Source organism: Zalophus californianus, chromosome 15 (assembly GCF_009762305.2).
Source record: "Zalophus californianus isolate mZalCal1 chromosome 15, mZalCal1.pri.v2, whole genome shotgun sequence".
Classification (NCBI taxonomy): Eukaryota; Metazoa; Chordata; class Mammalia; order Carnivora; family Otariidae; genus Zalophus; species Zalophus californianus.
In genome coordinates, this window is record NC_045609.1 from 37153392 (window position 1) to 37167433 (window position 14042).

General features: G+C 42.7%; 1 protein-coding gene across 26 annotated transcripts in view; it reads right to left on the minus strand.

The window, feature by feature from the left end:
- Positions 1-3479: 3479 nt before the first annotated feature.
- Positions 3480-14042, minus strand: part of KCNMA1 (potassium calcium-activated channel subfamily M alpha 1) — a 746603-nt gene continuing 736040 nt past the window's right edge. For 5 of the 26 annotated variants that reach the window (XM_027596063.1, XM_027596077.1, XM_027596070.1 and 2 more), the window contains 3 exons: positions 13814-14038; positions 11524-11552; positions 3480-4238 (listed from right to left, as the gene is read on the minus strand). In XM_027596063.1, coding sequence (XP_027451864.1) covers positions 4084-4238; positions 11524-11552; positions 13814-14038 — 409 coding nt within the window. In that variant the 3' untranslated portion in view covers positions 3480-4083. Of the gene's footprint in view, positions 4239-11423; positions 14039-14042 lie in introns of those variants that run through there. The other 21 variants (XM_027596089.1, XM_027596086.1, XM_027596083.1 and 18 more) reach the window with 8 other exon arrangements.

Here is a 14042-nt window from a genome sequence, read left to right on the forward strand (position 1 = left end):
TTTCTCTCTCTTCCTACCTCTTTTCCTCTTTTTGCTCTTTCCTTCCTTTCTTTCTTTACTGAGGTTCTCATTGAAAATGAAGACTGATAGATCAAAATTAGACTTATGAATGTAAGTAACAAAGAGAGATTGTACTAATGGAAGAAAAGAAATCGCATAAACACGACAGGAAATGAAGTGAGAAGTCAGATGGGTTGCTTCCTAAAGCCCAGATCCACCTGCGGAAATAAAAATGAGGAAAAATCACAGGAACCTAGGGGTCTTGAGACTACATATTGAAAAGTGGAGATACGGGTTAGTGATGAAGGGATTGACTGGAACTGAGCTTGGAGCCAAGAAAAGGGGCAGTCCAGGCTGAAATGGAGAAGAAAACACTAGGAACACACAGAAAAATCTGACCTGATATGACCTAGGAGAACCTGAAGTTTGAAACTGCATTTTGAACCTAAGGAGACTCCAAAGTATGAGGCAGAGGCATGAACCTAGCTTCCATGTGTCCAGAGCAGAAACTGCACACCACTCTCAGGAGTATCTGCTTGGGTGCTGCAGCAAGAGGACTATCATTACAGCACAGGACAAGATTGCCTCCAAGGGCTATTCCCACGCTCCCACTCCTAACCTAGCTCAAGTCCTCCCAGATCTGAAAGGCACCGTAGGGCCATTTAGGTGAATCACTCTTATTTACAAATGAGGTCCCTGGGACTCCTAGGGTTTCAGAAACATTCTCAAAGTGCATAGCTAGTTATTTGCAGATGTAGCTCTTGAACACTCGTAAGCCACAAGTAAGGAAGTTGCACTCTTTCATCTTTCAACATGAAAATAATCCCCAATTTTCTTATGCTTTCTCAGTTTCCCCCTTTTCCAACTCTAACCAAATAGTTTTAATCCCCTGTTGTTTTAAGTCTTTAATTACATTTTGTACAAAATAGATGCCCCAACCTTTGAAAAGAAAGAGCTCTGGGTGTTCCCCAACATGCCTTAGTCACAATCATTTATATTTAAAGTCTTTTATATTGGTTCAAGGTGATATTTTGAAAATATAAAATTGCTTAGATGAAAGTAAAAGTTTTCTTAATAAGAAAGATGATGATGGTGATGATGTCTTTGTAAATAGGTGCTTTCCGCTTTTTAAATAGCCTTTTGATGAGTCTTGGATTCCCAAAGCACCCAAGAGTCTTTAGTTTGGGTAAGTACTTTTCTGGAACCCTAAACTGGGACAGATCATAGTCTTACAAGACAGACAGTACCGATGATGACCATCATTGGTCTATGCTTAATTTAGTCAGTAAAATGGGAACGGGTCTGTCACAGTGGGGTCGAAAGATGACCACTTCCTGACCAGAGAGATCAACACATAGAAACTAATCAGGAAGCTCTATAGCATTGGCTGGAGCTCTTCAGTGTCTTACAATCTTGTTTCTGTTCTCGTGTCACTTTGACCTTACCAGGCACCAGTTTCTGCCAAAGGAGCCACCAACCATTTTGCATACTTCCTCAAAAAAAAAAACACCTCGTTTTTATTTTGCCTCAGAACAATTTATTATTGAATTGTTATTGAATTCGTTATCAAAAACAAAACAGCATGAGTTTGCTGCTGTACCGTAGAAGAAAATAGATTCCTGCCAATTAGTTTTGGGGTGGCCCTTTGCTATAGGAAGCCATTTTAGCCATTTTGGTCTAAAGGAAAAAAAAGTTTTCTTTCAGCAATACTTGAATGGAAAGAAGGAAAAGAAGAAGAAAAAGAAAAGAAAGAAAAGAAAAGAAAAAAAGAAAAGAAAAGAAAAAAGAAAAGGAATTTAGATTCAAATCTCTAGTCAATCAGGTCATGGAGTTGACCTTGTGTTTTCTATGGAGAGATGGGTTCGAGAGGCACAGGACACTGTGTTTCTCTACGGGAAGATCATTTAGATCTTCACCATCACCTGCCAGAGGACACCAAACAGGACAAATTCAGAAATGGTTATCAGGAAGAAGCGTGAAGAAGAGCCCACCAGGGTTCATGAAGGAAAGAAGAGCGTGGGTTAATATGACCGTACTAAGGCAACCCCAGTGCAAAATCATTATGTAGAAGAAGGCCTAGCTTTCAGGAAAGTTGTGAAATCCAAACTAGGGATTCACCCCCACAGACCCGTTTTGCTTCTGTTGGAAACCAGGAAATGTTCATAAGCCTGAATGTAGACTGCTGAAGTCATTTTAGTCCACTGTGTAGACTAGTGATTGGTTATAAGTAGTTTTTAAACAATCCAATTTTGGACGTACATTATATTCACAATACTTTTATAGAACTACTTCTACAAAATGTGACAACAGGGTAACCACAGTCTGACAAGTCACTTCAGGACGGCGCCTACAAGGCGGAAGCACAACTACATGGGCTCTGCAGGGAGTAGACAGGGGTGGAAGCTCATTTTGCCTACACTGGTCATTGGAGTACTTAGTGGACGTATGTTTTCATGGTGATTTCATTGCTTGGCTCTGATCTGATTTGCACTAATACCCTAAGTGCCACAGGGTCATGGCCTAAAGAGTTAATGGAAGAGATATCATGGGACTTTGGGGGGATATTTTGGTAAGTTTGGTTTCTTCAAGTGTCCACAGTTAACATTTTTAAGAAAAGAAAAATCACTATCACATCCATGCTTCTCCATAGACCCTGATGACTGTATAAAAGATTGATCATTTTGAAGTTGAAAGATTTGCTAAATCTTTTGGAACATAACAGTTGCCGGGACGACTAGACACGGAGCATGCAAGCCACGGCAGAGCGCTGAGACTTGGTAATTGTGTCTGATGGCTAGAAAAATCTTTGAGCACAGTTGGAAGTGGCTGAGACATTTGATTTCATTGCTGGTCATTTTCAAAGGCCTTTTCTAACAGTCTGTATTGAGTGCACTCATTGCTTTCCTTTTGTCGTTATTATGTTTTACACCGTTGCAGCAAGTTTGTGTGTTTTGTCCCAGCAACTAAAGGAAAGCCTGAAAAAAAAACAAATAAAATCTGGGCAAAAGTAGTCTTCTTGGTCGTGGAAATTTTTCTGGCTTTTAAACAAAAACTCGGTGAAAAAACGAATGCGTTATCATATCCTATCGTGAAGTGAAACTATCCACCGGTGTTTACAAACTTTCAGGCTAAAATCTCTGAGACCTGGGGCATGGGGAAAGAGTCCACCAGACCCTTCCAGAGTTGAAATTCCTGTACTTGCATGGGTGGTTTAGACATAGGAAATGAGAAGCATAACAGCATGGAGGAGTCCCCACCATTTGCACAACAAACAGAGCAATATCTCGTGTGCATCTGGTCCTCAACTTCTATGTCCCAGGCATGCTCACAATCCTCCTGGCACCATTCGTTGGCCGGATAAACCTCATCTGGCAATTGTAGAAAAGCTGTAAGAAGGTCTTCCCTTCAAATATACGAACAAAGGGATGAGCAATACAGAATGAAAACTAAAACTACAAAAATATGACTTTCAACTGAGAAAATAAATAAGTTTCCATTTATTAAGAGCTGGTGTCAGTGCAGCTAAGATACACACCCATCCAGGAAATTCACCTGCCCCCTTTTGTCTTCTTTTATGAATTTACTAAAATACATGTTTACATCATTGGACCATTTTTAAATTGTTTTAATAATCCATTGCCCTTCATTACAATTAATTGTGGTGGTGACCATCATTCTCCTCAAAGGAAAAGAGAGAAAGAAGAGAAATACGCATTAAGGAGTCTGGCCACTTACTCGTGTTGATTTTGCATTGTTTAGATACAGGGAAGATATTTGACAATGAAAAAAGAAAAAGAAAAAATATATTTTCTTTCTAATAAATAAAAATAATTTAAAATGCTAGAGGCTATACATGACTTTTTTAGTATGTTCATTTATAAATGAAATCACTTTCTTTTCCAAAATACATGGAAGCAATATTCAAGGCAGACATAGAGAAAGATCTGTCTACTTTATTTTTCTTGCGATTCTCGCTTATCCTAACGTTTCCACCAGTGATTCAGCATGTAAGAGGAAGAAAAGTCACATCACCATTTATGAAGTTTGTCAGGCTTTAAAAAAATAGTTCTGGTCTCCTGGGAGTCAACATTCATCTTCAACTTCTCTGATTGGTGGAATCAAGCTGCTTGTGGATTTATATTGGTTGATCTGGTTAGCCATGTGGGTACTGATGGGCTTGATTTGAATGTTTCTGGGATAGGCATTATCCGGTTCATCTGTAAACCATTTCTTTTCTGCTAAAGGGCAAAATGGATAGAGAACAAGAAGGAGAAATGAGAAGCTTAATTAGTCCTAGGGTAAAGTCTTTGGAAAGTTCATTGAAAAAATGCAAAAATGTAATCGATAGAAGCTGACGGTGAGTAGTTGCTAAGAGATAGTGTGGTCTAGGGAGAACCCCAGAACGTGGGACACCTCTGCAGCCTGTGGCAAGTGATGACCAATGCACCCTTGGGACTTGGAGGCACTGTGGGTGGACCTCTGAGAATAAAGAGGGGTTGGAAGAGGAACTCTAGCAATGTTCTCTGGGGTTCCTTTAGGGGCCTGGAAAGCTTTGGTGGGAAGGAGATGCTGAATCAAATATTGGGCATGAACATTGTGCCTGAGGAAAGATTTGTACGTTCACTGATTTGAGTGGAACATGAGGGACATTGTCCCTGACACAGAGTCAGTGATCTAGCATCTCCTCCTCTCAACCTCTACTTGGCTTTGTTTGTAACAGACATACTTAAAGTTATACTCGATATGCCACTCTTCTTTTTTTCTTTTTTCTTTTTTTGCAGCCAGTTTTGAGGGTCTTAAAGTAAGCCCACAGATTTTGCTGGGCAATGAGACTAAAAATCAAAATAGCAACCAAAGTTTGAGGATGATTTTGAGATGGCTTTTATTTCAAGAAAGAAAACTCTGTGTTGGTATAAAGTTATGAAAAGAATTCTTAGTGGCAGTATCTTAACCGAATATAATAACCCGAGGTGTTGACAAGGGAGCTCCACGAAGTCTTGGCATTTCATTTCCACCCTGAATACAGAGATGGCTGAGAGAATGCTGAGTCAGAGCGTTTGTGGGGGCGGGAGGGGGATGGGGGAAAATGGCCTAGCATCCTCTCAGCATTTCAGTGCTATTTTACAGGACTCGGGCCTCGCCCCTGCCTTTTTCTAGGATTGAAACTTTCTGGAGAACCGGCCATGTGTACAGACATGAAGAGGCTGGGAAAATAGGACATTCGAATTTGGGAATCATATTAGTGGCTTAGGAAAAGAAAAGAAAAAGGGGGAAAACTTTCAGGCACACCCACGGCTCTAGAGACAATGGCCTCATTTCTGCCTATCAGAAGAAGTCACAACTGCCTTGTCAGTGGTCCTGGACTGATACGTTAACCAAAATTGCTCACCTGGCTTGATGGAAGAGTATACGTAGGTGTGCGCGCGTGTTTTTACGTCTGTACGTCTGTCTGTCTGATAGGCTAATGATCTATAGATTCAGCATCTGCCATCGGCTCATAACTGCTCTGCTTGTTTCTCCTGGATGCGTCCTCTCTCTTGCTGTGTCAAGTCTGAGCCCTCAGTGTAAACACTGTCCCTGGAGCTGGGGTGTGCCTCGGTGAGAGCTTGCTCACTACCTTTTGTTCGGCAGCTCAGTTTACCCCCAGGAAACTACCGTCTCTCGGATCATTCTCCACTCCCCTTTCTCCTGCTCTGGCTCTCTCACCTATTATAATTAAGTTCACTTCGATTTGAACAGATTGGACGATAGGAATTCATAATGCTACATCCTCACAGTGAAGCTAACTGATTAAGTGCTTTAAATTATTCCCCCTGACAGAATGATAAAGTTACAATCTGTTCTGAGATGATCTACAGCTTGCCAGACTCCTACAGCTTCTTTCTACATTCATTTATCTTTTTGTCAAGCAGAGATTTTTTTTTTCCCTACGCTTCAATTCCATAGATCTTTTAAAGTCATCAGCACATCTGAATTATTAATGAGGCTTTAGAGGCAAGGTTCCTGATGGACTGGTTAAAAAAGGTTGTATAGAAATCCAGGACTGTGTACACATCAAAATAATTTCAGCTCCATTTAAAAAACCATTTAGTTCAAGTGTGACATAGATGAACCATTATGCATTTGTGGAAACCAATTTTTTGTGATCTACGATTAAACTAACCTTTCAGAGAGGAGTGGAGTGTGATGGTTATCATGTTTTAAAAGCATTGCCAGGCCGCTGAAACAATTTCAAACTACGACTTTTTCCAATGGTTTATGCGTAAAGATGATTTTCAGAGGAGCAGAACTGGGCGTCTGTGCTGTTTGCCTGAGCTGCCCTTGGTTTTGGCTGTGCCACTGTGGGGACTGATTGTGCAAAGGGATTTAGTGCTAGGTTGGACATGCCAGGTTGGAAAGGAAACTGAACTCTGCTGATGGAAATGAGTGGGTCTTTTGGGCAAAAGACCTAAGACAGCTGCAATTTGCTGAAATTTTTACAACTGCTGCAGAGAATAATTGTTCAGAATTTAGTCTTTACAGTTCAATTCAAAGTTGGCATTTTGACCTTTCTCGGCAGAGAGAATATCAATTTCTTTCTGCTGTCAGTAAGAAAGAGAGCATTATTTCCCCATTTAAGCTCCGTTTTCTCTTGCCTCCTACACTTCTTGCCATAGAAGAAAAGCTATCCAGAGCAGCCTCTGTGTTTGGCCATTCAGCTTCCACGCAAGAAGGAGTTGTGTGCAAGCACATCCTGGAGATGAGTTGAGGTTCTCATTATGCCTGAGAAACAGGCTTTTTAATTTGGGTGCCTTATAAGATATAAATATATGTAAGTTGTTGGAGACTTGGTTGGATAAGATGTTGAGAAAATGGAAATATACTAGTGCTCTGAGTATTCTAGTAAAATATCCAGGGGCAAAGGTATTTTACAAAGAGATTCTCCTAAAGGGCATCAGAGGAACACACACTTTAATGATCGTCAGTCATTTGCTTCAACAGAGAGTGCTTGAGGTATGACAATGACACTTTGGTTTATTGAATCTCTCCTTCCAAAGAAGGAACTGTGCCAATGGGAGGCTACAACACTGGCCATGAGAAAGAATACTCAGGGAAGGGATTCACATGAGTGCTGAAGTGGTCCAGGATAAACCTAAATCCCTGAGTTTATCTCCTTTCCCTGCCTCATCCCACAGGCCAGAAAAATTTCCGGGAGCTTCGTTTTTTGTTCCTAAGATGGAAAGGGCAATGGATCTGGCTGTGAGGGCCTCCTAGCTGCCAGAGTAAAACAGCCCCATTTGTTAACAAGCCTCTCGAGGCTACTAACCATGATGTCATCCCTGCGAGGGTGGTGTGTGACCTGCTGGGATCAGGGACAGGAGGCGTGGCAGTCTCTGGCAAGGGGGCTAGTAGCACGAGACAAAATCCGGACACTGACTGCACAGAGATGCTTCTAAAAGAGCCGGCGCACTGCCATTGGGAGAAGGCACCTGTGGAGACCAACAGGGTCATGGGCTCTCCACCATGGACGGACTGGCAGGGAGGCGTGGGCTAGGGAGATGGTGTGGGGCAGGAGGGTAAGGTCAAAGGGATCTGGGGTCTCACAAGGGAGTTGCATGGCTCCAAGCAAGTCATTGTGTAATTGAGCTCAGGTACAGTTTTTCTTCTGTAAAATGGGCTCGTGATCAGATCTTCCTAACACTGTTGTCTGGATGAAAGGGGCTAGTGCTGGTGAGCACTCACCACAGGTCCAGATGCATGGTAAGTAAACGTGAGCACTGGCATCTGTTCGTAATGGCAGCCTCCAGGATGGCAGAGGGGCAGAGTTCATAGTCCAGTTTTAAATGCCACTCTGCCACTTTCTGGCTGGATGACTTCGAACAAGTCTGTCCTACAGATTCCTTCGAACAGAGATGTGAACTGCCTGTACATCTGAGCTTGGGTGAGGATTGAGTGAGTTACCCTATGTAAAGGGCTTAGAAGAATCTGGCACTAAGTAAGCACTAAGGTATTAGCTTGTTATATGAGGTTAGCATTAATGTGAGTATTCTCAGTACTAAAGGGCTACAGTGAGGATGGGTGGTCCTTTTCAGTGTGGCCACAGATAAACTGGGAGTGGACATATAAGGGTCATAAATTTGGGTGCTGGCCTGCAAAATGGGGATTTTGGCAGTAGAGATGACAGAGGAAGATTTGCTCGGGTTATCTTCATTTGGAAGGAAAGGAGAGGAAGGAGTGACCCAGTGCTCTTTCTGAGGAGTCCCGGGTTGCTACCCTGCCATGGGACCTGTATCCTTAAAATAATGGCTTTGTACTCAACAGGTGCCCTACCCCACCCACAAGCCATCTGAGTCTCCCATTACTACTTCCATTACTGAGGTAGAAGGGTCCAGGATAAGAGCTAGGACTTCCTCAAGCCATGGGGAGCCTGGCAAGGTGGGCTATGGGAGGTAAGAACCCCAGACCTGGGCTGACCTCACCGCCTGGGTACCTACAAGCAGAGAAACAGGCTGCGCTGTGAAAACTGAGCCTCTTTGCTGGCTCTGCGGGTTGTCAGTGCTGTGGGATTTAGCCTTTTTACATAACTGCTCCCCAGAGAAGAATGCATTAAAGGAGAGACGATAATACAGCAAAGGTATCTGGAATCATTGGCCCTCATTGGTCCTGCTGTACCACAAACTGAGGTCTAGAGAGAAAGGGCTTGAAAGGAAAAGGTTCCATGTGGCTAGAGACAACAGCTAAGAACTGTAAGCCCTAACCAGGAGCTGAAGCCTTCAAAGGTAACGCTGCATGGTTTCACAGCTCACCATTCCAGGAGGCAGGCTGGCACGTGCCTTCTGCCCGGCAGACCCCAAGGCCCCAGGGAACCCCACCCATGCATACTGCGCTCTTCCCTCTCCATGGGCAAAGTGTGGCTCTTTCATAGAGATGAAAACCATCCGTACCAGAACCAAAGCAGCCTCCATTCATGAAAACTGACACTTCTTTGCAATTGTCCGCCATGACTCTATTTGCCTCTTTTAACTGAAAGTCTAATGCTGCCATTCACTGGGCAGAGCAAACTGCCCACTCCGGCCCTTTTCTGGGGCCCTTTTCTGGGGCCTTTGTGCAAGGACAGACTCTTCACTCTTCCCTTTCAGGTGGCAGGGGATAATCCCCCTCACCTCCCTATGCAATAGATGCAAGAGATGTGCGATCTCCTGGTGGGAGACAGGCAACCAAGTTTAGTGACAGGTGCCCACAACTTGTTCTTCATCCTGTTATGACAAAGCAGGGATGGGCTGAAGAAGCTGACTGGGACACTGATTTTTACCCTGTCTTGACTTTCTTGACTTCCACGGGCCCTGAAGTTTCTATACGCTCCCCTTTATCCTTCAGGAGCCTGTTGCTATAGGAACCTGGCAGGTTGATTTAATTGTCTCTATTGGGATGCAGACACCTTTAGGCTTTTCCCATGCTGAAGAAGAGCCAGTCAAAGGTTTTACTGGTCATCTGAGATCTTAACAATGCTGGCGGGGGCACAGTTGGTGTCTCTGTCTCACTGTACACATAAGGCTATTATTCCCCCTCCCAGCTGTGAGCCCAGCTCGAAAAAGTGCCAATAGCACCGCAGCATCGGGAAGCACCCAGAGGCTTTCTTGTATTTTTTTTTAAGATAAGCCAAGGGAGTAAAGATAATTGATAACATGATGAAAGGTCTGAAAATATTTAAGATCAATTTATTTCAGAATATTTACTGAGAGCTTATATTAAGGTTCTGGGTCACAACCTGTAATATTCATACTGATTTTGAAATTTCTCCCAGTTGTGGCAGAATTTTATGTCTAAGGGTCCAGCTTTCTCTATTTGAACTGGCTTCAGGAAGGACCCTGGGTAGCAGTCCTTAGGGATGGTGATGATTTTACCATCATTTCGAGCAAGTGTTGAGGCTGAGAAGGCTTCACCACATCTCCTGGTCTACCCACTTATTTAAGGTTCAGCCCTTTCTCAGCCTAAAGCAAATCGGGCTGAATGGTTTACAAATTCTTCTCTTCTAGAACGGTACAGATAATTGAGTTTCTAGCTGTTGCTCTTTTTAAATGTATATACTTTCTCTTCAAATAATTCTTTCACTTTCTACCCTTTACCTCTTCTTCTTTTCTTTCTCTTTCTTTCTTCTTTCTCTTTCTTTCTTTCTTTTTCTCTTTCTTTCTTTCTTTCATCTTTCTTTATTTCATCTTTCTTTCTTTCATCTTTCTTTCTCTTGTCTTTCTTTCTTTCATCTTTCTTTCTTCCTCCCTTTCTATTTCATCCCTATTTTTTTCTTTTTTTATGGGGAGCAGGAAGGGGAGAGACATAATCGGAGAACCTTGTGTGCTTCCCTCCTAAGAGAACCTGAAAGGGGAATGAGGAAGTTTGGAGTCACATGGAAAACAATGGAGGAGACTCTTGGTTCTACTGAGGAAAGTATAATATAGTAGTTTCAGCTCATAGAACAGAGGTCATAATGATACCTTTTCATCACTGAATGCATCATTAGCCAAATGCTACAGTCAACTCTCAATTGTGCACCCAAGGTCCTGGGAAAATTCCAAAGTTTCCTCTCATGTCACAGTCTGTACCCACTCCATTCTTGTCACAACATCATCTCATCAGAGCTGCTAACAGATTGTATATAAAATGCCTTTTGGAATTACTTCTCTCTATCTGCCCAATCTCTTGTTGGGCTGTAACAAGTGCCTGAAAGGCAGGTGGAAGGAGAGACGTGGATAACGCAGGGCCTGACTCGTGAGGCCCCAGATAACTGGGCGTGCTCTGTGAGTTGATACACACAACTGAGCAGTTTTCCTTTGGGGTCCTACTGATCGAACATCAAGGAGACCAGTGCTTTTGTCACTAATACACCTCCTGGTCTAAATTAAAAGGAGGATAAAATATGAACCGAGAAGCAGGTTTGCCAAATGGAATAGCTGCCAATGCTTTCCAGCAAAGTTTATCGCCTGGCATCGTATTTTGATTTAGTAGGTCTTGCCAAGATAAACACAGAGATGTGGACAGACCAATGGGGGAGGGGCTGGGTTGGGGTGGTGCTGATGAGGGGGAAGTGGAGGAAGCTGGGTTTCTTGATGGAAAAATGCTTTTGGACTTGGAGCAAGGTACCAAGGTGGGCAGGGAGGCCACGTGCAGATTTAAAGGCAAGCCAGATGGAGAGAAGTTCCCCCCAAATTACCCAACCCCAAAACCAAGAACACCAAAACAAACTCTAAGGGATCCAGCATAGCAGCAGCATAGCCTCATCGCGCTGAGCAATTTAGAAAGTGGAGGAAGGAGGAGAAGTAGGGAAGAGGAGGGGAAAGGGGAGAAAGAAAAAAGGAAAAAAGCAAAACAAACTAAATAAAACCACAAACAGAACAATATAAATAAAAATAAACAAACCAATAACAGAATAAAATTTGTAACTCCTTTTTTTTTTTTTTTAATTTCACAAAAGTTTTCACAAGGACAACGTTATAGAAGAAAACCCCCAGCAGTGGCTAGGTCATGCAGAACCATTAATTGTCATACCTTGGCCCATTCTATTCATCCTTGTTGCACTTTAGAGAGAGAAGTAAGCTATGTGAGTTTTACAATGCTTTTAAACTGTCATATTTCCTGTTGAGCACTTTAACTGGCACATTCTTATAGTTATAAATGTTCTATGGGCACAACTCTATAACCTCCTTTGCAAAGAATGCATGAAAAGCTCTTCATGATCCCAAACTGGGGTATATGTGTGTGTATATATATACAGAGATATATATATATATAGTTCTATATAAAAAGATAGATAGTTATACATAATATAGAAATCGATATATATAGGGACAAAAATAATTTGAAAAAAATTTTTCCACTCGTAGGGCTTTTTAATATACATGTATACAATTTTGCCCCACCCCATTCCTGGTCTGAATACTGCACTGCCCTGTCTTTGGTATGGGGGCAGAGGTTCAGACTCAGCCTCACCATTTTGTCAGTAAAAGTGCTTGTCAATTCACACAGCAAGCAAATCTCCAAAACTACCATGCTTGGGGGGAGAGGGGGTCCGAAATCTAAACTCAAAGCATTCACCATAAAAACACCTTTATAGAGATGGTATAGCTGTGGCATTTTTCTCCTCCCCTCCACCCCTATTCTGCTTGATGGAATTTTTTTAAAGTAGACATTTCAAATCGGTATACACCAGCCCCGGGCTAGTCCACAAGTACAAGACTTTGGTTCCGGTGGAGGTTGCCGATTTGTAAGGACTACTACCCTGCCTAAAGCCTGATGTGCATGCATAAAACATCTGACGACCGTATATTGAAAAAAAGGGATTTTTCTACCTTTCCTCTCATGCTTACTAACTGTTAAAAAAGGAAGGAAAGAAGGAAAACAAAAGAAAAAAAATGATTATACCAAAATGTGTTTGGCTCACTGTTGCACACTTCTCCCCCACCTCCTGACGACAAGGAGCGGCTAGCTGTTGTTGTCATTCGTCTGCCTAAGTGAATTGGCCATGTTCAAGAAACGGGAGGAGGAATCTTCCCACCAGCTCTCTGCTTCGGGACAGCCAGCACCACGCAGCTGTGCCAACAGTCCGAGGTGGTGGCTAGCTTTTGTCTTTGTTGAGTCAACTGGGGCTCGGTTCCCCCCTACCTTCTGATTTATTTAGCAGGTCGGCTCCTAGAAAAACATGATCTGCTGCTGGGTTTACCTTCCTCACGCTCTACCACGGCCCCAGCCCTTGCTCCTCCCTGGCATTGGGGCCCTGGCTAATCAAACAAAGGGGAGTAAAAAGGTCCCCTGAGAGTGCATGGAAAAATACTCACTCTTTCCTGAGCATTATTTATTCTGTACATAAGGTAAGTAATTCACCTTTTAAAAGATGTAAAAGTCCCAGGAAGGCAGTTTTTAATGACTTACATCGATATTTATGATACATATGGCTTTTCATCCAAAATGTCAAAAGTGAAAGAAAAAAAAAATAGCTAGTCATATGGCATAAGGAGACAGAATAACAATTTAATATGCAATGAAACCTCTGTTCACTTAAGTGACTAGAATTTGATAAATCCACGAATGGGATACTGTTCTTTCCTCCACAGTAAGGGTAGAAATGTTCACAGGAACTCCCAGAGGAAGTGAGCTCTGGGACAAAAAGGCCCTGGTGAGTAAAAAAAATCTCAGATGTTCTCTTATAAAAGCAGGTGCTTAATAATCATCTACACAAATGGGGAAAGCCTTTTAAATGCTTCACGAGGCTTTAGCCCAGAGAGTGGAAACAATCGATATGTTTTTGTTGCTTTTTGGTTGCTCCTTTCAAATAAATGTGTATGTATATATTATTGCGTGTGTATTAAAAAAAAAAAAGAAAGGAAAGAAGGAAGGAAAACAACAACAAAATCAAAACCCGAAGCACCCTGATAATCCTGATAAATCAGAACAAACTTTTCTTCTACATTAACTAAACTTGCTTTGCATAACTGACATGGATCACAATGGCTCTCCCCTGCTCTGCGAACTCCTTCCTGCAGTGAGCTATTTATGTCTGGAGCATGCCTTTGGGTTATTTTTTCCCCTAGAATCATAAATAACTTTTGGTCCTTCTGCTTATTTGCTGTTGTGCTCAAGGGTTTTATGGTGGTGAAATAAAAATGACAACCACATGCACACTATCATACATATGCAAATATGTGTAAAAAAGAGGGGGGACTACAGGGGAAAAGGGGGGAAGTTACTGTTGGAAACACCCACTGGGGAAATGAATGGCAGATACAGTTTCACACACGGTGGCAGTGGGTACACATATCAGAGGCGCTCTTCCTGCACGTACTTCTGTTTGTCTCGGGACTCCCGGGACTTCGGTCGGTTCTGTCGGTTTGCTGTGGACGGGATGGAGTGCACGGAGGAGCTCTTCTTGCTGGAGGACTGGGACGAGTGGGAGGAATGGGAGAGGCTGGCCCGGGACTGGCCGGCGTTGTGGTCAAACTGCATCAAGCAGAAGATCAGGTCTGTCGGCACGAGCTCAAACTCGTACGGGGGGTTGGTGATGACATACCTGC